Below are 21440 nucleotides of genomic sequence, written 5' to 3' on the forward strand. Positions count from 1 at the left end.
CCCCCCAAAAAAGTTGCATTCAGTATGAAATCTGCGTGGTCAGGAAGGTTGAACAGATTGAGTATGGTATACCGAAATATAGAGTCTTCATTTTTGTTCTTTCAAATCTCCTTCTTTGACTTTGGAATTGACTTTGGCATTCTATGATATTAGTATCCATTTTCTAAAATATTTTTTCCAATTTACAGCATGTATTTTCTCATTTTGCAGCTGTTTTTACGGTTTACAGTATGGTTGAAAACTTTTTATTATTATTTTGGAAATGGACAAAAAATGATGCGCGCGCGGATGTCATCCATATAATCAAAATCAACATGGCCTTATTCAAGTTACAAGATTGACAAATTCTTTGCTCCGGAGGTGTGCGGTTCCAAACGCCGCGACTTCCAAGACAGTCGTCCCGTATAACGATGACACAGGCACACAGTACCGCCAACATGGGGATTCCTTCTACCTATCTTATTACATGCACTGTTTATGTTTCAGGCTTCTGTCTTCTAAATGACTTTTAACATGTTAACAGCGTTAGATCTGCGTCCAGATATTTGAAGAAATATGTAATGAGAGGCGATGGAGTTGGTCGCACAACCATACGTTACCAGACAGTGCCATGAGCATAGGAACAATATCCAGCCGGTCAGGTGGATGTTGTTTCGGTCAATGGATACTGTCTTGCTACCGATAGAACTGCTTGGAGATCAGGCTTTCATTTTTCGTTTGTGACTTTGTCTCCGTGGTAAGGCCATGTTGATTTGATTATATAGATTACATCCGCGCGCGCATCAATTTTCGTCCGTTTCCAAAAAAAAAAGTTTTTTTTCCGACCATACTGTAAATCATACAAAGCAGCTGCAAAATGATCGAATATATGCGGTAAATTGCAAAAAAATACTGGAAAGCCATATTTCAGTACTCAAGTCGTAGAATGCTAAAATTAATTCCAAAGTTAAAGAAGAAGATGTGAAGAAATGAAAATGAAGAATTCATTATTCACTATACCATACTCTGTGTGTTTAGTCATTTGTTCAACCTTCCTGACCACGTAGATTTCATAATGAAGACAACCTTTTTTCCAAACTTCTTTTATTCGCACGCTCGCATCAGTTTTAGGGTTCCCAAAAGATGTCATCCATATAACTAAATCAACATGGCCTAAGCAAGCGAAAAGAGCGAACCAGTGGTAACTACGGAGGATGGTGTCTTGGCTAGATGTAACGTTATACTATATGTGTGTTGTTTTTAAAGGATATCAGCGTAGCCTTATTCAAACTTTGTGAACCTAGTCTTCTTCTTCTCCTTTTCATCCTGACGGACGATCGGTTCAGCGTCGATGGACTCGTGAGGTCAAGGATATTGGAGAATTTTTTTTCACGCAACCATTAAATCTCACCTGCTGACGTTTCGGTGTCTATCAGACACCTTCATCAGAGCTTCTGACTGGAGTACTGCTTCTCGCCGCTATAAGTAGCCGAGGTAGCTATAGATGGCGCTTCGACTAGTTCGAGAACACAATCCACTCCAGTACTCAAGTCAGAAGCTCCGAAGGTGTTCTGACAGACACCAAAACGTCAGCGGGTGAGATTTACTGGTTGTCCAAAAAGAAATCTCCAATATCCTATGTTCTACCAACCTGATGAAATTATTTACGTTGATGAGGTCAAGTTTGTAGCCACAAAGAAGCAGTGATTCAGGCAGACACGAAATTTCATTATGGAAATATTTTGTATTTACAAGAAGCCTGCATTCCGCGAGAGGTTACAGAAAGTGTCAAGAGCGGGGTTATAACTTTCGAGCTGTCAAGATCTACTTTAATAGCTTGTTAAATAAATTCTTGTGGACATGAAATATCATCTGATAGCTTTCTGCGTAACGTACTTGTCTAATATGCATTATTTTTATTCAGGTACAAATTTGCTGGCAAATTCTTGGAAAATGAAACTGGTTGCAGTTACATAGATTCCTTATTGTACAAAGCTATCCATGGCTTTTAGGCCGTTTGTTACTAGTACATGTACATATTTACAGGAAAAAAGGACCAAATGTTTATATTATCAATGCCAATACTTCAATGCATATAAAGATATAATATCTTACAGCTCATAATTAAATATAAAGTCTTTTCTAAAGAGCACAGATACAAACTATATGTCGTCTAGTACGGTATCATTAGATTATAATACAATCAGCAATTGTTATACCAGATACATGTAGGGCACTACAAAATATGACTTTTTTTCTGAAAATCATTAGAAAAAAACTTTTACCTTGTCTAGGGCACCTTGGGCACTCTCATAGAACGAATTTCAACAATTATACTTGAATCACTATCATCAATATGTTAAAGTGTTGTCACCCTCTACAAACCATCTTCCATGGTACGATGTTATATTATCTTTAAGTTATAGACCTATCTTTTTATTTTTTCTCAATACAATAGTTGATCCAAGAATACAGGTACAAGTGTTTGAATCACAATTTAATAGCTGCACATTTTTATCAGACAATTAAAGGCAGTTCTTGCATACGATAACACATACATATTGCTATATTTACACACAAATTAGACAATGGATCAACTCAATATAACAATAATATAGTTTTCTGCTTAGCATACAATTGCTGTTTACATAATGCCCTAACAGACTGACAGCAGAAGGCTCAAAATGGACAAGAATTGCTGAACATTTGCCACTTCAAAAAGAAGTCAGAGCTTTGCTACCAACAGTTGAATCAACCCCATGTAGACATACATGTACAGTACCTTTATAATAGTTATATGTACTCTGCTGATCAGCTAAATCGATGCTGTTCTACAGCCCCAAGTATAAATGTTTCCAAGACAAACGAGAAAGCTCACAAGCCACGGTAACATTTCCTAAAATTGCGTGTGCATACTAATGTTGTCATTTTGGCAGTATGTAAATCACTAGCACTGTAACGATTGCCCTGGAGACTAGTTGTGCACACTTTATCTTGGGCTTAGCAGAAAAGGTGGGCTATAGCCCAGAAAGGGTAGCCTGCTGAGGTAGCCCACCCCACCTAGCCTTACCCATTTTTTCCGGAAACCCATTTATCTTGTGTTTTTTTTGTTACAAAATTGATTAACGACAGTGCGAATTGTTGCTCTCAGGGAAGTACAAAGAGAAGGCACTGTCTTCCTTACCTTGCCCTACATGCAAATGAAGCAATCCTACCAATTTCACTACTACCATTTTCTGTTTTCATTTCTCAACTTGTAGAAACACTGAGTGAGTGGGAGGTGGAAACTAGAGGAAAATTAACTAAATTGCAAGTTGGTCACAAACAATAGCATAGATGTAAACATAGGATTCATTAATAGTTCATGAGGTTTTGTTCCATTTCGTTCCATTTCACACTTTCGAGGGACCCACTATGTCCAAAAGAATTCAAAATAAAAGCAAGAATTCAAATGAGAGAGCAATAATAGGAAGTAAGACAAATTGATTCTGAATTGTTGCAAAACGTTGTCTTAGTAGACCTATCTTACAGACCTATCCCAGAATTTTCAGCGTCAAATATTCCTACAAAGGCCCCTGAAAAATTCTTTTGGCAGGAAAGGGATATTTTGGGTTTTGCTTTCTTCTTCAAGTTGGCATAGCTTTGCATGTACAGCCATCTAATAGTATGTGTCTCCTATGCATTAAACCTTTGACACTAATTTCATCAGACATAACATTACTATACTCTTTCACAGGCACTAAGAACAAATTCTCACCATCAGCTTTTTCTGGACTTAAATGTGGTTTATTCTGCTGTTTTTTTATACTATGATATCATTCACTCCTTATCATAAACCTGAAGCAGAAATGCCAAATTTGCAATACCTGAACATTAGCCAAATTTGAAGATTTCTGTACACACAGATTAGATGAGTTCCATTTGACAAAACTGAAAAACTGATATAACAGCAAATTTCTGATTGCTATTGGTAATATACTTATTTTCTATTTCAAAAAGAGCAACAAAAGCTTTCAAAAAGATGTAATAGCCAGGAATGAGTCAGATGCTTCCCATAACAACAGTCATCATTTTTGATCATTTTGCCTTGTAAACTACAGTCTATACATAGACATGTGTCTCTGTAGAGTTTCAGCTTGTAGGCTTGGCTGGGGTGTTTGGCACTGTATCTTCGCTAGGGGGCACTGCTAGCAGGTCTGGCGACAGTCCGGACATGCTGAGCCTCTGCATGCTGGGACTGCTGATGGAGCGGGTTGGGGTGGAGGGTCGGACCTCCGGGGGGTCGGCCGTACTGGTGTGGTGACTGCTGTACAGCTGGATCTCCACCTCCGCATCTGCAGGGACAAAATATTACAGTTCAAACATGAAATGACGAAATGCATTTTTGTATCTGTATGGCAGGGATAACCGCCCTTTGGCCTAGCACACCAGCTTTGCAAGCACGACAGCAGCTGGTTATATTATACTGATTGACCTGTCACACCTAATGTTTAAAAATCTACTTGTGTCATTTAAAGCCTCATCTAGGTAGGATGCCCCTATTGTACTTTATGGCAACAAGTTCCACTCTGTGATTATATTAGTCCTATAAAAAACAAAATTTTTGACTTTTAACTGAAGAAAGCAAATTGTGGACTATCAGCTTTTGGTAAGCTGCATCACCAGTAAACCAGAACCAAAATACCTGTACTTAGATTTGCACACTTACCATCATCCATTTTCAGCCACTTGCGGACTTCTCTAGAATCTGTGAGACAAACAAGAGAAAAACAGCAGTCAGCAGATTTTCCTCAAAGCTGTGACATAGAACAAACTTGGTGTGGGGTGGCACACCATTGTGAGAGTGGTATCTGTCCATGGTGCTACTTTCCCGACTGCCCCACAGTCATACACAGTTCGACTGACTTCATCTCATTTCTGTTATTTTAAAAGTCTCTATTTTAGGCTCTATTAAAGATTTAGGGGCTTTTTTTTTACAATAACTACATGTACAGGATTATACTTTGTATATTGTAATTCAACATCTATATTAATTATAATAGACAATACTAAGAGGCAGACTTCTTTGCCTTGCTAACCTCCAAGGATCTCACTGATAGATGCGGACCCCCTGGTCACCACCTGTTTGTCGATATTCTTGATGTCCATCTGTAGAATGCAGCTGCCGTTCACTGCACCTGTCAGATCTGACGGCACCTGCAAATATTTAAAAAATCTATGCTTAACGCCATTTAATGTTAGATTCGGAAACTTAGCTTCATGAAGTCATAATTGTTTTGACCCGAAATTTATATTTTCTAAATCAGAAACGCATTATACTTGAATTTCCAAACTTTTCTTAAATACATCTATTGTTTTTACACAGTAGAATATATTCTGGCAAGAAGAGTAAGATTGAGTTTTGATTTGATTCTACACTTAAATATGTTATCTATGCTGATTTGCTGACTGCTGTACTATATTTTTTTGTTTTGTTGTTGATTTATGAATAGAGATTGAAAAAAACACAAACATTTGTTTTTTAACTGCTTCATTTGCATATTAGCACTACAAATAAAGAGAAAAAAATGGAATAGAAGAAAATTCTGTCATGAAGCAAAATTGGGCAGAACTGGAAGAAAGTACCAAGTTGAACATGATTAAAACAAAGTGGGTAACAAAGACAAAAGAATTCAAACTAAATCAATTGCGGGAAAACATCATGAGATAGATAAACGGTTTGGGGTCATCCTTACAATTCTACATAAAGAAAACAAGTACAGTCATACCTGAAATGTGACATCAAAGTACGGAGCAGGAGAGGCCTTGACCTTGTCTGTTTTGCAGATCTGCTGGGCCTTGAAGCTCCGCCCTTTGGCATTAAAACTGTTGGATTGAAAGTTAAACAAACCAGCTGGTCATAAGCATCTTTGTGTGAAAATAGTTCATTTTCTGTTTGAAGCAAACTTTCACATCATTACATGATATGAGTTATTCTATTTTTAATGTTGAGGAAAGTGAAATCATGGACAATGCTATTTCTTTTATCTCCACAGATTTGATTTACCGGTAATTTCATTTCATTCATTTGTTCCGTTGTATAAAGACATATACATGTACAACCAGGGCTTACCCAACGAGACAAATGCTATTACAAAGGGCTAATCCCTGGTGACTGAACAATAAACAACACTAGTGGTTACACAGCACATATACAGGCATTTAAAAGCACAAGACTTTGTGCTTTTTAAATGTACTATAACCGTAATTATCTGTTTTGCATGGATTATACAAAGGAGCAAGTCATTTGATGCGGGGATAGTCTCACACACTCAGTCACAGTGACAACCATGACTAATTGAAGCTTGCCTTACCTTACAAAGTGTAGTCTACAGTACAGCTCTTTTTTCAGCATGTCTCCCCTGAGTCCCCTTGCCCTGAGCACTGCACCGTTCACATTGTAGTACCTCCACACTACAGACAAACAAGCAAATATATCCCTCTGAATAACACCGCATGAACTACCTAATATATAATGTTATGTGTAAATACATTTGGGACCGCATCTGTTAGCAGCGACACCTAGCTGCAGTACAAAATAAAACCAGTCAGTATTGCCCTGACAAAGTTTACAGATGTCGTGTCTTTGGGAAACTCTACTCGGATGAACATGAGTACCTAGCTTTGGTTGAGGACATCCTCTTGAATGGGATGTAAAGCTGGAGGTCCCGTATCTGAGGACAACCCCACCTCGAGCTCATTTAAGAACCCACCACACTTATCAAAAAGAGTAGGGGTTCATCCCATTGTGATTGGATCAAGCCTATGTCTGGTCTTTTGAAGCTTGTACCTACTGTACAAAACTGGTGTGCTATTCCTGACGGTGGTTTAGTGCCTGGTCATAATTGTTGTATGATCGCCGTTTGATAGCAAACTGAGGGTATTCCTGAGATAGGTGCGCTTGTGTCGTACAAAGTTCAACAGTCTTGTCCGTGGTTGGTTCTGTTACAGACTGCTTGAAAACTCTACATTAAAATCGTACAACGATCTACAACAAACATGACCACGCCCTTGCCAGTTACTGTAAATGCAGAAATGTTTGCGGTGGTTTTATGCGAAACTTTCTGCCCACCTATGACTGTAGTGCTACTGATCTAAACGCGAACTTAAAACCTGGTGACCGCAAACACTCCGTTTTCTCCCTACCGTGAAATGAAATCCACGCAAACTTAAATGCTTTTACAGTATGCAGAACAAACAAACCAACCTGGTGGGATGGGACTGGCAGTTCCATTGGCACTGGTGGTTTCCCTGGAGACATTCACAAAGGAAGAGGACAGATGGAGAGGTGGTCGTGGATTACTGCACAACAACATGGGAGAAACAGCTTTGACAAACCCTGCTCAAACATAATGTCAACTTAAAGAAAAAAAACCTCGAAATGTGATGCTTTCAATTAATCGTTGCTGGTACTTTTGGTGGCGCTTGAAGGCAACGACTTACATGTATACTTGAGAGCACAGTTCTGAGCTTTCTTCCATTGATACAGTCTTTTTTACCCCTTTGTTACCAGTCTTTTTTGTCAGATTGTTGGACAAGAGCCTGAAATAAACAGTGAATTAGGATTTATCTCTGCTATATTTCTTTTCAGAGTAATAGCAATGGACTGGTTAAGCAAAATAAATGAAGAAATTACATATTGATGCTTGTCAAGCATTTTTGAATCTCAAAATGCATGCATGCCTGAAATGTGAATGTTTTGGTTAGCTTGATGTATGTTCATCTTGACACTAACACGGTAGAGACTACTTACTTGGTATCCACAATTAGGTTCTGGAAACTCTTACTCCTTTTCCTCAGGCGGAACCCAGGAAATTTCTTACTGGGCGTCGCCCCATCTGTTGACGTGTTCAGCACATTCATGCGAGGAAGGCTCTTTTTTCTGAACATCCCTGTCAGAGAGGAGAATCTCTCCACCCTGGGCTTCTCTGGTGGGACGTCAGACTCTGACTGGGAGGACTAGAGACAGAAATAATCTGTCAGTGTTTTGATGTAGTATAGATGTAACTTGACTTTGCATTTGGTACTATAAATTTGTTTTTCTGACACTTCGTCATAAGTCACTCTGGCTTCTGTTTAATACCTTAACTTTAAACAAAAGGAGCACAAATCCTCAAGAAAAGCACATTGACAAAGCTCATGATGCAATGGTCTAAGAACTAATTTCACCCTGCACTTTTCACCTCAACTGCTAGATGGCATTTCAGCACTAAGGAAAGGAACAAGCATAGTTTATGACCCTCACATGACATACTTTCAAATTATCCTTGCTCCAAGTGATAGAAAGTGTTTCTGAGCATTGGAAAATCATACAGATTTGTTAATTCTAATTCAGCTCTAACCAGGGACTAGCATAAACGGTACAGTACTTTTGCATTGACTGCTAGAATGAATTTCAGCACCATGTTTGCCACCAAGTCATGCATATAGTTTATAACACCACTAAAACAAGCATTAGTTTTAGACTGTAACTCTTACTCAAACAGCTACATGGCATTTTAGTACCATGGAGCTTTGTGCATAGTTCATGACTTTATTATACTATATATCTATAAATAAGCATTAATGTTCAACTGCATTTTCACCCAAACTCCTAGGTAGCACTTCACCATGCAGGTTTAGTGTATAAGCAAAGACATGTCCAATCCAAGCATACTTGAAACTGCACTTTTCACATCAACTGCTAGATGGCATTTCAGAACCATGCAGAGTAGAAGTGACAAGTTTACCTCAGCAACAGATTCCAGCTGACGTGACCCCTCCTTACTGGGGGATTTGGCCAATTGATGGATACTGGAGCTCTGACTGGAGCGTCTGCTGTCATTGTTCTCCTCAAACACATCTTCCTCCTCCTCTACCAACTCCCCTGAAACCATGTCTAGTCCCTCACTGCTCGTCGCTTCTACCTCTAGTGTGGCCTGTTGTCCAACAGTTAGGTTTGTCACAAATAGCACTGTCCCAGATTGTAATGTGCATATATGGGACTCTGGGCAGTTGGTCTAACTGGTGAATTCTTTGTAGTTATCAATAATTAGTGCCAAAGTCAACTGTCAACAATAATTAGCCACATTTTAACCCTTATCAAGCATGCATATGGTACCTCAGTTGTGTTATCAGACGTGTGCTGGAATTGTCTGGAAGTTACAATAAAATTTGTCACGGTTTCTGTTGGATGTTTGGTCAATGTTGCATCAGAATTTTGTCTGTTGCACACAATGTCTTTGCCGACATAACAGTTGGAAACTATAGATAAGGTATTATTCTTGTAAATGCAAACAAGACCTTATTCGATTCGATATGTCAAAGCGCTATAAAAAAAGTGATGTCAAACTTAGTTCTCCCCTCATCGCTAGAAACACTTTACATACTAAGAGTACATCCATGCATCAAACTTTTTAAGAATACCAGAAAAATACCAGCTGAAAGATGTTGATAAAAGCTTACCTGAGGATTGTAGATGACTTTGAACATGAGTTGAATAGAGCCCTGCTTTATTCTCTGCAGTTCGAACCATGTAGGGCCCTCCTGGTGAGGTACAAATTAAGTTTTGAGTTAACAATTTTTTCAATTCAATAAAACAGATTCAATGTTCTAGGGAAATTTTTACTGCAGTTAAAAACATGTGCAATGTATAGAGGACAAAGGATTGCAATGTTTCATCCAGTGGCTGGTAAGTTGGGTAGACAATGAAAGGTCAGGATTTAGAGTCTTGACCTTTGAATAATTTCAAGCCCAAAAGCAACTTCTCTAATTACTGGAGAAAATATTGTCACATTTATTTTTTATTATGCTTTATTTTAAAGTAAGAGGATAAATGAAATTTTCACAGTGCTTTTAATTTGCGATAAAAAATTCTAAGGAACAGTAGTCATACAAAGGAGACATATGCAGTGTCATAAATTTGCAGTGGAGAGGTCAATGTGAAAATAAAACTAAGATGAAAGCTTTAAGATTTACAGTATGCAGCAAATCAGTCTGTATGACATGTACCCACCTTTGAAAGTCTCTGGATGTCCTCCTGAGAGAATGACATGCTGCCCATAAACTCCTTCATGAAAAAGGGATCTCTGTCCCACACCGTCTGCACAGGGAAAGATGAAAATGTAAACATTTGGGTCATCACGTATTACACAATCATTGGTTTCAGACTGCAATTTTTACTCAAACTGCTAGATGTCATTTTTGTACCATGGAGACCATAAACTTTTGAGAGGCACCTCAGTACCATGGAGTACATGAAGGTTTTGTGTATGAGCAAACACATATGCAAAACAGGCATTAACTTGAAACTGCACTTTTCACATCAACTGCTAGATGGCATTTCAGCACCATGGGGAACAGAAAGCTGACTGACAGAAAATTTACTTTCGGGTCATCAAAGGGCGAGTCCCGACAATTCAAGAAAGTTGGAGAGAATCTTTGGTTTGTGGTAACCAAAGTTAACATCATACGTCATAGTCAGCAGAAGACTCAATAAGTTATTAGTACAGCTAAAATATTTGATATGTGACACTAGAAATAAACAAAGGCTCAAAGAAACAAACAAACAAACATGTAGTTCTCCAAACGTACAATGTCGAGCGTCTCAGTTTGTGCAGGCATGTTGATGGTGACAGACTCGTCCCAGACGGGGTTCAGACTCTTCTTGATCACCGTTGACTTGAAGAGGAGATCGTTCTTGATCCTGACTTCACAGAACGGATCACTCAGACCTGTTAGACAGTTAAAGAATTATTAATTTTTTTATGTTTACCTTCACAGAAGTAAACATATTGTTTTCCCTCCGTTTCTTCTTCCTCTTCTTCTCCAAACAATGAAAAACCATAGATATTTCCACAACCAGAGCTTGGAAGAATGTGAAATCCAGCAAGCTGGAAGGTCAATACATAAGGCACTGCACTTCGGTATTTTTTGTCATAGAGATCTCAAGAAATTATTTTAGTGGGTAGAAATGGGTAAAAAAATAGCATTTTAGGCCCAAAATCGAACTCGTAAAATGCCTAATGTTAGTATCGAAAATCATTGCAAATCTCTTCTTTTCTGAGGCAAAGTTGAACTGTAATTTCCAGCAGACAGGAAATACAGTTTGATCTGTATTTGAACTGATTAATATCAATCAAGATGAACACTCGAGCTAGAATCTCTTCTTTCATGATCTAGTAGATGAAATGTTCTTCCATGGTTTGAATGTAGCAGATGGACTGTACATGTGTTTCATACATGTGCAATTCCAAAATAGCTCTCTAGATGGCTCTTCAGCACTATAGTTACTTAGTAGGTATTCTCTATGTCCCCAGAGACTAAGGCCAGAACTTTGTCCCAATCTGCATCTATTCTGCACCACAGTCAGAGCTGATAATACATTTGCCCCATTCAAAACTCACTGCAACCGCTTCGAGACTTAACTAGAATTTATAAAGGATCTGCAATGGTTTGAGTTACTCCAAAATAAGTCCCAAGATAGCTCTTCAAAACTGCAGATAAACCATCCAAAACTCCTTTCAACTCCATTTTAGTAGATATATGTCCATTGCTTGTGTCTATATGGGATGCCTGTGAAACAATGTGAATGTCTACAATAACATCTTTGAATTTTATACTGTTGAATCACTGATAAAGAAAGTTTTGATCACTTTCCTTAAAGAAAAGTTCCCTACCATTCATGTCTTTGGCTTCCAAGTCTTTCCCCTTCAAAATGTTCAACTCCATCAGTCCATGGCCTGGTGGGTTAAAAAAAACACTTAAGGCTGATGAATAGATAGCAAATGTTATACTGTAAGTTACAGCAATAGTATAAAATCATATATTAACATTTGAATTGTTTTAAAGTATGGCAAGTGAATCTATAAAATCTCACAGTAAAGCAAAATGATTCATAATTACAAGGTATGATTTCAAAGCATATAATCTACTCTTCTTGTTAATTGAAATGGAGACCTGGTATTGCTTCTAAAAGTAGAAAAATTTCTAAAAGGGTCACTTACCTTGACTTACCCCTGAGAGTGCATCTGGTTGCTTGAACTTGGACTGTGAAATAATGTCACAATTTTTCAGTAAATATTTACCATTACGTTAAAAAAAAAACATAATTGTGCTGCTTCTCAGCTTCATTTTGCAGTTTTGTAGTTGCTATGCCAACGACCACAACACCTACAGATAGCATCTAGGAACAGGAGAACTAGGCCAAGGTCAAAAGTTTGTATTAACCAATGTTTTTATAACAGTCCAGTCATACCATATATATGCAGTTAAAATGTCATTTATTGAAAAAGCTCAAATAGAATACTCACATTTCGGAACAAGTTTTAACTGTAATTTTCAACACAAAAATTGGACTTGTCCAAATTTTCGACTGTGTAACACCGGTCTTTGTCAAGGAATGAGCAATCCACCGCTGATATGATGTCATGTTATGCAGATAGCACACATGACTTGATGAGCAGTGGATCATAAGTTGCAGAAAGAGACGAGGGGCGCCACAGACTTTCTGCAACTTATGATCCACTGCTCACCGAGTCACGTGTGCTATCTGCATAACATGACGTCATCTCAGCAGCGGTTTGCTCATTCCCTGACAAAGACCGGTGTTAAACAGTAAAAAATTTCAGTAAGTCCAATTTTTGTGTTGGAAATTACAGTTAAAACTCGTTTCAGAATGATTCCTAACAATACAGCTGAACTTTCAAGCTAAGACTCACATTTTTTTTACAAAAAGTGGTAAGAATAGATTTGGCTGTAGGTGGTGCAACAGCAACAGCAAGCGCAGATATGTACAATGGGATGTCATGCATTTGCAGCTAATCTAGACATCAATATGGTGTCAGGTGTTACAAGGTGAAAGAAAGTCAGAGAAAGTTAGCCTTGAGTCCAGCCTTGTTAGCTTTGGTCCACTCTCCCCCCTCCCATGGCTAGCGACGTTGGGAGCGGCCCAAAGCTAACAAGACTGGACTCCAGGCTAAGAGAAAGTTGCAGTGCAGGAAGAAAAAAATTGATGGATTTGCAATCAAAGCAATAAGAATATTGTCCAATATGTATACTAAGAGGATCTACAAAAACATCAAATTAAGAAAATGTTGAAGAGAGAGAATAAGGAAAAGTATTGCTCAGAAAAGGTAGAGAAGGGAAAGTGTTAGTAAGGACAGAGAGAGAAAGTACCTTCTTGGTGTCAAGCTTATTCCCAGCTTGGCAGGGTAGCTAACATACAGTCACAGAAAACATACAAGGCATACCACGTCGTCAAGAGAACAACATGACTGTGTCAAGTACTGCACACACCACTAGAGCACTGCATTAGAGATTGTCTGTACTTTCTGGGATAAAATCGTCATTCATTCATTCAATCATTCAAAGCTTGATAAATTTGTGTCAGCTCTATAGGAAGATTGTAAGACAATGATGTCATTCCAACAAGAAAGTGAAGTGCCGATATTTGGCAATTTTGAGATATTGCTTTGAAAAAAGTTGAATTGATGCTTTTTCTCCCTTCATTTTTGCTTTCTCTGTCCTTGGTGCTGAACAATTGGTGTTTTGGCCAACAAATTGGTGTTTCCGGTGGATTTTGCATTGGAAAACGTCACACGAAGTTCAGATTTCTTCCCTTGGTTTCTCTGTCCTTGGTGCTGAAACATTGTTGTTGTTACTGGCAGACCTTCCGATGGATATTGCATTGAAGAATGACATAGAAATTCAGATTTCTCCACCACTACGTAAAGGATGTTTCTTCTCCCTTCATTTTTGCTTTCCCTGTCCTTGGTGCTGAACCATTGCTATCTTTACCACCAGACTTTTCAATGGACATCTGAACAGACAACATCTGTGTGCCGGCTCCAGCGGTGTGTGAAGGGGGTTAGTTGGCCTGTGGTATCAGGGGTTAGTGAGTTATGCGACAAGTTGATTGGATTACCAAAGACAGCTGATGTCCAGGTGCAGGCAGGAGATGCAGTTTATCATAAGCAGGAGGGGCAAAAGCAAGAAACAAGGTTCAAGTAACCATAACAGTTGTATGCACGAATCTGATTTCACAGATCAGACAAGTGTATTCCTTTGCTAGTTAATGTTCAGTCCTTACTCTTGTGAAACACAATGATAAACCATAGAAAGTATGATTTTGAAACAGTGTGCAACGGATTATTCATAATCAGTCATGGTAGAGGAGGACATGGCCAAAGTGTTTTATGACTGTTAAACCTTTTTTCAAACAGAAAAATCCCTTGCATAAGAACAGTCAACTAAACATTGTTATTGATTGTATGATTACAACGAAGGGATATAAGAAGTATTCAGTCGAGCAAATGAAAAAAAAGCTGTCTTGGAGTCAGTAAATACGCTGTCAATGAAACAAGACATCGCACAAGGGAGACTTAATCAGTTAGGGACTGCTTGGGCAGACACTATTATTACTGGAGGAGTAAGATGGGAATATCAGTACAGATGTGCATGTAGATATAGATCTTACCATGGATGCCATGAATCGTCTTTTCTGTTTGTTAAAGCTGCCAGCATTCTCTATGTCTGATTCACTGTCTCGTTGGGTCAGACGGTCTGAAAAGACCAAACAAGCAAAATTATTAGCGCTAGCAATCGTTTGGAGCACAAACTACAACATGATAAATAGCATGTGGACAAAAACAACTGATTCCCAAGAAATCAAAGATCTCATACCTTAAGGCATCTCAAACTTTTACAGTCTTTTTTAAATTCATGCAATATGGAATCTTTGATTTCTTGTTAATCAGTTGTCTGTCTATGCATTTTTCTGCCAGCCCAGGGTCCAACTTTGAACCCGGGCCAAGCCAACCTTCCCATCCTGCCACCCTGAGGGACCAACTTTGAACCCGAGACATGCCAACCTTCCCATCCTGTCTGCCTGAGGGTCCAACTTTGAACCCGGGCCAAGCTAACCTTCCCATCCTGCCAGTCAGTGGGACCAACTTGGAACCTGGGCCAAGCCGACCTTCCCATCCTGCCCGACTCCGGTTACACAATCCTCCTCTTCACATCCTGTCTCTACAGTAGTTAGATAATGACGTCATGACATACACACACAAAGACAAACATAAAACAGAGCAAAAACGATACTGTAATTGCACTATGTAGGACACAAACCTCAAGAAGCAGTTAATGAAATTGAAGCAGCCCTAGGAAGGCATTTATGTGGTCACAGTACCAGTTTCCAATGGACTCCTTGCAGCAGGAGAATTGTATTCTGCTTGTAAAGTCATCCCGACAGATGAATCGTAACCTTTACAGCATTGTCAATTATAGGTCCTGAGCAGTGTGTGAAACAGGCATGTAACGCAGGGTAATACTCTCTCTATACATAGATTTACAATCTACATTTCATAAGAGCAGACCTGCCGGAAATTTCCTGTGTAAAACGTTTATCATCAAGTCATTTAAGGACTGATGGTCATGTCATAAAACAGCAGATAGGTGGTAAGGTTATTTCATACCCATAGGGTAATTTCAAACAGAGCAGTTTAGGGGACAATATTCCAAGGAAGTTTCAAACTGCAGACTGAATGACAAGCATGTAGACTGGTTGTACAGAAAAGTGATTTCAGAAAGACCAAACAATGAATAGGGAACTGTTAAAGTTTTGGAATGGGAATATTGTCCATCATGAATATTGAACTTGTATTAATTTTGTATTTGTACCAGTCTAAGTAACATGTCTCTTTTCTTCTTTCCTTAACATATATTAACAAGGATAAGCAATTAATATATCAAAGACCTTTCATCAGATGCTAAAAGAGTAGATTTAGATATTGGGAATAACTTTTTGTCTTACCGCTTTGAAAAAAGCATATTCAACTTACCAACATGGACCTTCAACCTTGTTCCTTTCAATACCCTTTCAGTAATTGCATTCAACCAGTTTTGATCAGCTCTCGACATGTATAGAATCACGGATGTCCTTTAAAGGACCATTAACGAGGTGAATCTATGCCCCATTTCCTATGGGAATGCAATTTCCGAGGTTCCCCCTTTCTGTGATAACCTTTTCTTCTAAATGAATACTAACTGTGACCCATACTTAAAGTACTTTCATTAAGGGTTACCCATGCTTCTTCCGTGTCAGTCTAGCATCTTACCACAGCCTTAAGATTTGTTTCGTACGTAAAAGAAGAACACATTTGGGACTCCAAATTGATGGTTTTACGAAGTGATGCCAGAAATAGCCGATTACGAGACCATAAAGATTTGATGGACGTAAAACTTACATAGCGGAAAGGTAATCATTGCATGTAATGGCTCAGATGTCATGTCGCACCAGAGAATTTATTCTTCATAGAGCTTTCCTCAGATCTTGTGGAGCGAAAAGCTATCAAACATTCATACCAAAGAGTGGTCCTTTGCACCACAAGAAATATCGTCAGCCATAAAGAAAATCAAATTTGTGCTCTGTGAACAATCCACAGGACCGCATTTCAGTGGAAAATTGATAGAAGTGTATCTATAACTACTGACTGACAAAAGTTTGTTAGTGCCAGATGTTTTTGTACAGCCAGCTTGTAACTTTTTACAAGAAAAACTGGTCACCAGCTCAAGAGAATTCTGATTGTCCTTCTGTAAGCAAACTTTAAATGTCCCCAAATCTGCATGTAATCTAGCTGTGATGGTGGAATTTGGGAGGTATCCCCTTAGACTAGAAGCATCCCTCAACGCAATTAAACACTATACAGGAGTATGCGAAAATGCCTAATGCAATTATGCCATCTTATTTATAATGGAGTGAATGGGAAATAATTTGGGTTTTCAGAATTTTATGCATATCCCCAAAGTATGCTATTAACAGTAATGCAAATAGCTGGATTCTACTGTATAAGAATATGCCAGAACGTGCCAGCTGACAGCCTTTCAGCAGACACCATTTACTGTCAACTTGATTTAGATGCTTCAGGTGCGAAATGCTGGGCTTCTGAAGATGCTACAGGAATATGGTTTTGCTTATGTCTGGCATTCACCCATGTATTTTGTCTTAGATTTATCTCAGATTATCCCATCCATCTACCAACGTTTTAAAGATACATGTACCATGTTTTCAATATCACAGTGACTGTAATTATACCACTGCTTAATCACCATGACCTGTACTTAGCTTGCAAGAGCAGAAATGTACAATAAAGGTCTTGCATTCATTCATTATTGTAACTTAACAGCTTTGGAATCAATAATTTCTTGTAGCTGTGAAGTTTACTACCTTGGGGAGGTATTATGATACTAATAAAACATTTAGTAAACCTTTTTGATATGCCCTACAGAGGATTATATGGTAGTGTTGGTACTGTGGTTTGCTCAAAGTGGTTTGCTTGAATGGAGGTCACGGTTTGGGGAGAGAGACACCTTAAGACCTTGAGCACGTAAAAGAACCTACTAAACTTATCTAAAAGAGTAGGGGTCTTTCCCGGTGAAAGTGGATCAAATAAATCTGTTCGTATGTGCAGCTTTTACTGTTCAATACAAACCTGGTGTGTTACGCCATGAGTCAGTCTACTGGGTAAGCAATACAAAAAACAAACAAACAAGAGTTTACTTACCAACACACTTAGCCACCGATCCCACAGCCCTGAAGACCACCGACACAGTGATGGAGCCCATATCTGCCACCCTGTCCCCCACCCCGTACCCGAGAGGCATCAACTTCCTCAGGGTGCAGGATGGAGCCTGCATGGGGCAACAAAAACAACAGTTAGGCCACGCTGACTCGATTATATGGGTAACATCCACGCATGCATCATTTTTTGTCCGGAGATTTGCAGAAATACTGTAAATTGTGCGAAAATGAGAAAACGTGGCGTAAATTGCAGAAAAATATCAGGAAACGGATATTTGGATATCATGCAATGCCTCTTTTGCTTTTGTCTTACTTCTTTGTTTTTTTCACACGCTCGCATATTTAACTCTGAGGTGCCCAGATGATGTCATTCATATAATCAAATTACTGTGGCCTAAGAAATAACCTGTGGGCTTTGATGGTAATCTTAGACAATCAGGTATATGTCTTAATATGTGAAATCACAGAATCAGCTGACTGCTCATACATGATTGACAAAGACTGAAAAGTCGGTGTAAGGTCAAGTTTTGTACTGGAAATTACAGTTTAAATTTTGCTTCGGAATGATTTCTGTCAAAAACAGATTAACTTTCAAGCTATGTCTAAATATGTCTTTGATAATAATGATATTAGGAGGAACAAGTCTAAAATTCAAATTCTTTCAGAGAGACAAGCAGGGACTAGTACTCTGGCCCCAAACAGAAAAGATATGAAAAGCAAGTCATAGCAAGGAGGTAAAACCTCCTTGGCCATAGCAACTGTAGCATATTCACCCACAGAAAGGATAGGATGAAAACTAAAAAAGAGATTCTGAATGGAGAAACTTAGCTATTTGACAGAAGAAGAAAAAGAGGAACATTATGATTTACACTGTGTTTGGAGAGAGTAAAGAAGCAAAGACGGTCCATTGAAAGGTTGACTATCAGAACACTTGCTGACAAATGACGGCTTCATTTCATGCCCCATTACCTTCACCAACCAAATGCACCCGTAGGGGTCATTCTGGGTGAACACCGCAGGTGCACAAGCCCCTAGAGCACACAAAGTCTCATCTGTTCCAGTCAAAAGGAGGGAATTTTCAAGGACACCATAACGTACTGCTTACTCTACTGTCAGAGTCCTTCTAGTTCTAGTGCAAGGTGCACTTTCTAGATAAAACCAGAGAGTGAGTTACAAATGATAAGATCAACCAATGAAGCTTTTGTTGGATCCTTTTCTGTTCATCACAGCCTAAGCCAAAATAGGTCAGTAAGAAATCAAGTTGCCCTCAAGCAGGAAATGCTAATTTCTTTAATCTCATAAATCGTTAATTTTACCAAGCTAACAAGAGGTCAATTAAAGATTAGGCCTCTGACTTATCCGGTACAAGACACTTTAATCCCTATGGCAGCTGTGCCATCGATTTTCAAAACAGCTTTTATTAGAGCGTCGGTTTTCTTTCTAGACGCCTCCTGATCTAGTCACAGATCTAATTGATGGTTGCATCAAGAGGCAAAATTCTATCACCAGGTATTGCTGCTTCTTCTTGGAAACTTTCATCGCATAGTCCCTAAGAAACTAAACACTCCCATACAATTAACCTGTAATAGTGTTTAATCATAGTATGATTATAGTATATCTATAGTATAATTATATATAATTGTAGTATGATTATAGTATAATCATAGATAATTGGATTAACCCCAAAGGACTTGTTTATTCTTTCCACAATTATTCGTTACCCTTTGGAATAAAAACATTAATGAAGCATTTTGGAGCTGGAGCCCAGAATTAGATTGATCATCCAGAAGTAAGTTGCTGCCTGTTTTACATATACTGTGTGCTGTATGTATCATCATCATCAGATGGTACAATGTAGCAGTACAGGTGACTGTAAGTTTCTTCCATCCAGTTCCTTATGTTTGTGCTTGATTATGTAAATGCCCTGAACTTGCTCATAGGGCCATGTAGGGATGATTTGATTATTTGGATGACATCTGCACGCATATCAATTTTCGTATATTAAAAAAATAAGTTTTCGGCCATACTGAATATTGAACAAAGCAGGTGCAAAATGAGAAGATATATGCTGTAACGTTGGGTAACATAAATTCGTGGGGTACTTAAATTCGGGATTTTTCGAAAACGGGGTATTTAGGGATATGTGCTAGGTGCAACATCAGTAATACCGCTAGAAATGCAAACTTGACAGACTAACGCATTCAGAACACTGTCTGAAAAGCTTCGATAACCACGCATTAGAAGTTGGCGACGTCAAAAACACTCCGTCCCTTATTGACAGAGTCTGGGGGCTTCGTGGGAGACTCACACTGCACGGTTGTTCGCTGGTTTATAAGACAAATGTCACATCTCCTGCCTGCTAAACACAATTATTTACAAGACAACTTATTACAATCTCTTTTGCTAACCTGCAACTGGATTCTAAGTGTGATCAATCATCAAAACTCCTCTTTGTTGCTACAACCTACGGCACGAGTATTTTCCCGCCGCCATATTGTTACCCAGAATCATGTCGTCAAGCAGACGACAAAAGGTTTGTGAGGAACACTTTTTTGTCTAAATGTTGCGTGTGATAGTGGACTAAAGACGATATTTTCCTCAAAGTTTGCTCCTAACACAACAAGGAACACATGGACATAGTAGTATAACCATTGCTACGGCATCCAGCTAACTTGCCATGAATAATGTACACGTTGCCATGACGGTGGGAATCGACTTTGAGTGACGTTCTACCGACTCAACAAACGGGATGTTAGCAAAGGCCTGATGTGTGCGGTGCGGCCGTTTTTTCGTGTATTTTTTTTTACTTGGACACGTCTATATCCATAGCACTCTCCTCAAGCCAAGGATGGAACGAATAGCTGCTGTATAAAATGTGATTAGCGGTAAGATATTCAAGACGAATCTTCTCTCCCGAATTAATGTGCACCCCTGTCCGACAGCACCGTCATTGTGAGTGCGGCGGACGGTAGTTTCAAGTTGAAATATTATGGTGTCAGCACGACTAGAGACAAAATCTACCATATATATGATTAGTGCAAAGATAGTACATGATACTGACAGAATAATAGAAAAAAGGATGGTTTATTGTTCTGCTAGATTGATTTCAGTCAACCATTATCGGAAAAATCCTGAATTTATGTTACCAAACGTTACATTGCAAAAAAATATTTTGGAATACGGATACTAATATCGCTGAATGCCAAGGACAATTCCAAAGTCAAAGAAGATTAAAAGAACAAAAAAACTATATTTTGGTACACATACTCTGTGTGTTGAGTTTAGCTTATCCTTCCTGATCATGACCAGGTGGATGTCATAATGAAGGCAACTTTTTCTTTGCCAAACTTTTTAAAATGTTATTTGCACACACGCATCAGTTTTGGGGTCCCCAGAGGATGTCATCCATATAATCAAATCAACATGGCCTTAACAAATATTTTAAAGAAATTGAACTTTGCTGCTTACCTGGGCCAGAGATAGGCTGCACGATCCCAAGAAGTCGTCATTGCAGAACTTCCTTCCGTCCCAGTCGTATACCAGGAAGGACAACGTGATCTATGGAAGACGTTCTGATTATACGACCTTTAACGGCTGACCACAAGGTCGCCGTAATGAGAAGGATTTGAAAGTCTGTGATGTTGGAATAGCTTGTTGTACTTTGAAGGGCAACTACATTAATATTGTACGGTCAAATGGCTAGATGCCATATCAAAGTCACTGCCATGTGTAGGCAATTACACACATATATCATTCTTCATTGGATTCCACTGAATTGTGACATTAAAAATAAAGCTTTTTTAAAAGCTATAAGAATAAAATAATGAAGCGTAATATCACAATCATTACATAGTTCTGAACTTTT

General features: G+C 38.7%; 1 protein-coding gene across 7 annotated transcripts in view; it reads right to left on the minus strand.

Annotated features, from left to right (window-relative positions):
* Positions 1–2457: 2457 nt before the first annotated feature.
* LOC136432504 (uncharacterized) overlaps positions 2458–21440 on the minus strand; it is a 105851-nt gene continuing 86868 nt past the window's right edge. For 3 of the 7 annotated variants that reach the window (XM_066423824.1, XM_066423826.1, XM_066423823.1), the window contains 18 exons: positions 21044–21133; positions 17559–17685; positions 14474–14559; positions 13174–13212; positions 12003–12045; positions 11676–11738; positions 10591–10730; positions 10013–10099; positions 9463–9543; positions 8748–8936; positions 7772–7977; positions 7462–7560; positions 7226–7320; positions 6333–6432; positions 5748–5844; positions 5058–5175; positions 4688–4726; positions 2458–4313 (listed from right to left, as the gene is read on the minus strand). In XM_066423824.1, the coding sequence (XP_066279921.1) occupies positions 4111–4313; positions 4688–4726; positions 5058–5175; positions 5748–5844; positions 6333–6432; positions 7226–7320; positions 7462–7560; positions 7772–7977; positions 8748–8936; positions 9463–9543; positions 10013–10099; positions 10591–10730; positions 11676–11738; positions 12003–12045; positions 13174–13212; positions 14474–14559; positions 17559–17685; positions 21044–21133 (1902 nt within the window). In that variant the 3' untranslated portion in view covers positions 2458–4110. The remainder of the gene's footprint in view (positions 4314–4687; positions 4727–5057; positions 5176–5747; positions 5845–6332; positions 6433–7225; positions 7321–7461; positions 7561–7771; positions 7978–8747; positions 8937–9462; positions 9544–10012; positions 10100–10590; positions 10731–11675; positions 11739–12002; positions 12046–13173; positions 13213–14473; positions 14560–17558; positions 17686–21043; positions 21134–21440) is intronic. The other 4 variants (XM_066423827.1, XM_066423825.1, XM_066423829.1 and 1 more) reach the window with 4 other exon arrangements.

This window comes from Branchiostoma lanceolatum, chromosome 4 (assembly GCF_035083965.1).
Source record: "Branchiostoma lanceolatum isolate klBraLanc5 chromosome 4, klBraLanc5.hap2, whole genome shotgun sequence".
Lineage (NCBI taxonomy): Eukaryota > Metazoa > Chordata > Leptocardii > Amphioxiformes > Branchiostomatidae > Branchiostoma > Branchiostoma lanceolatum.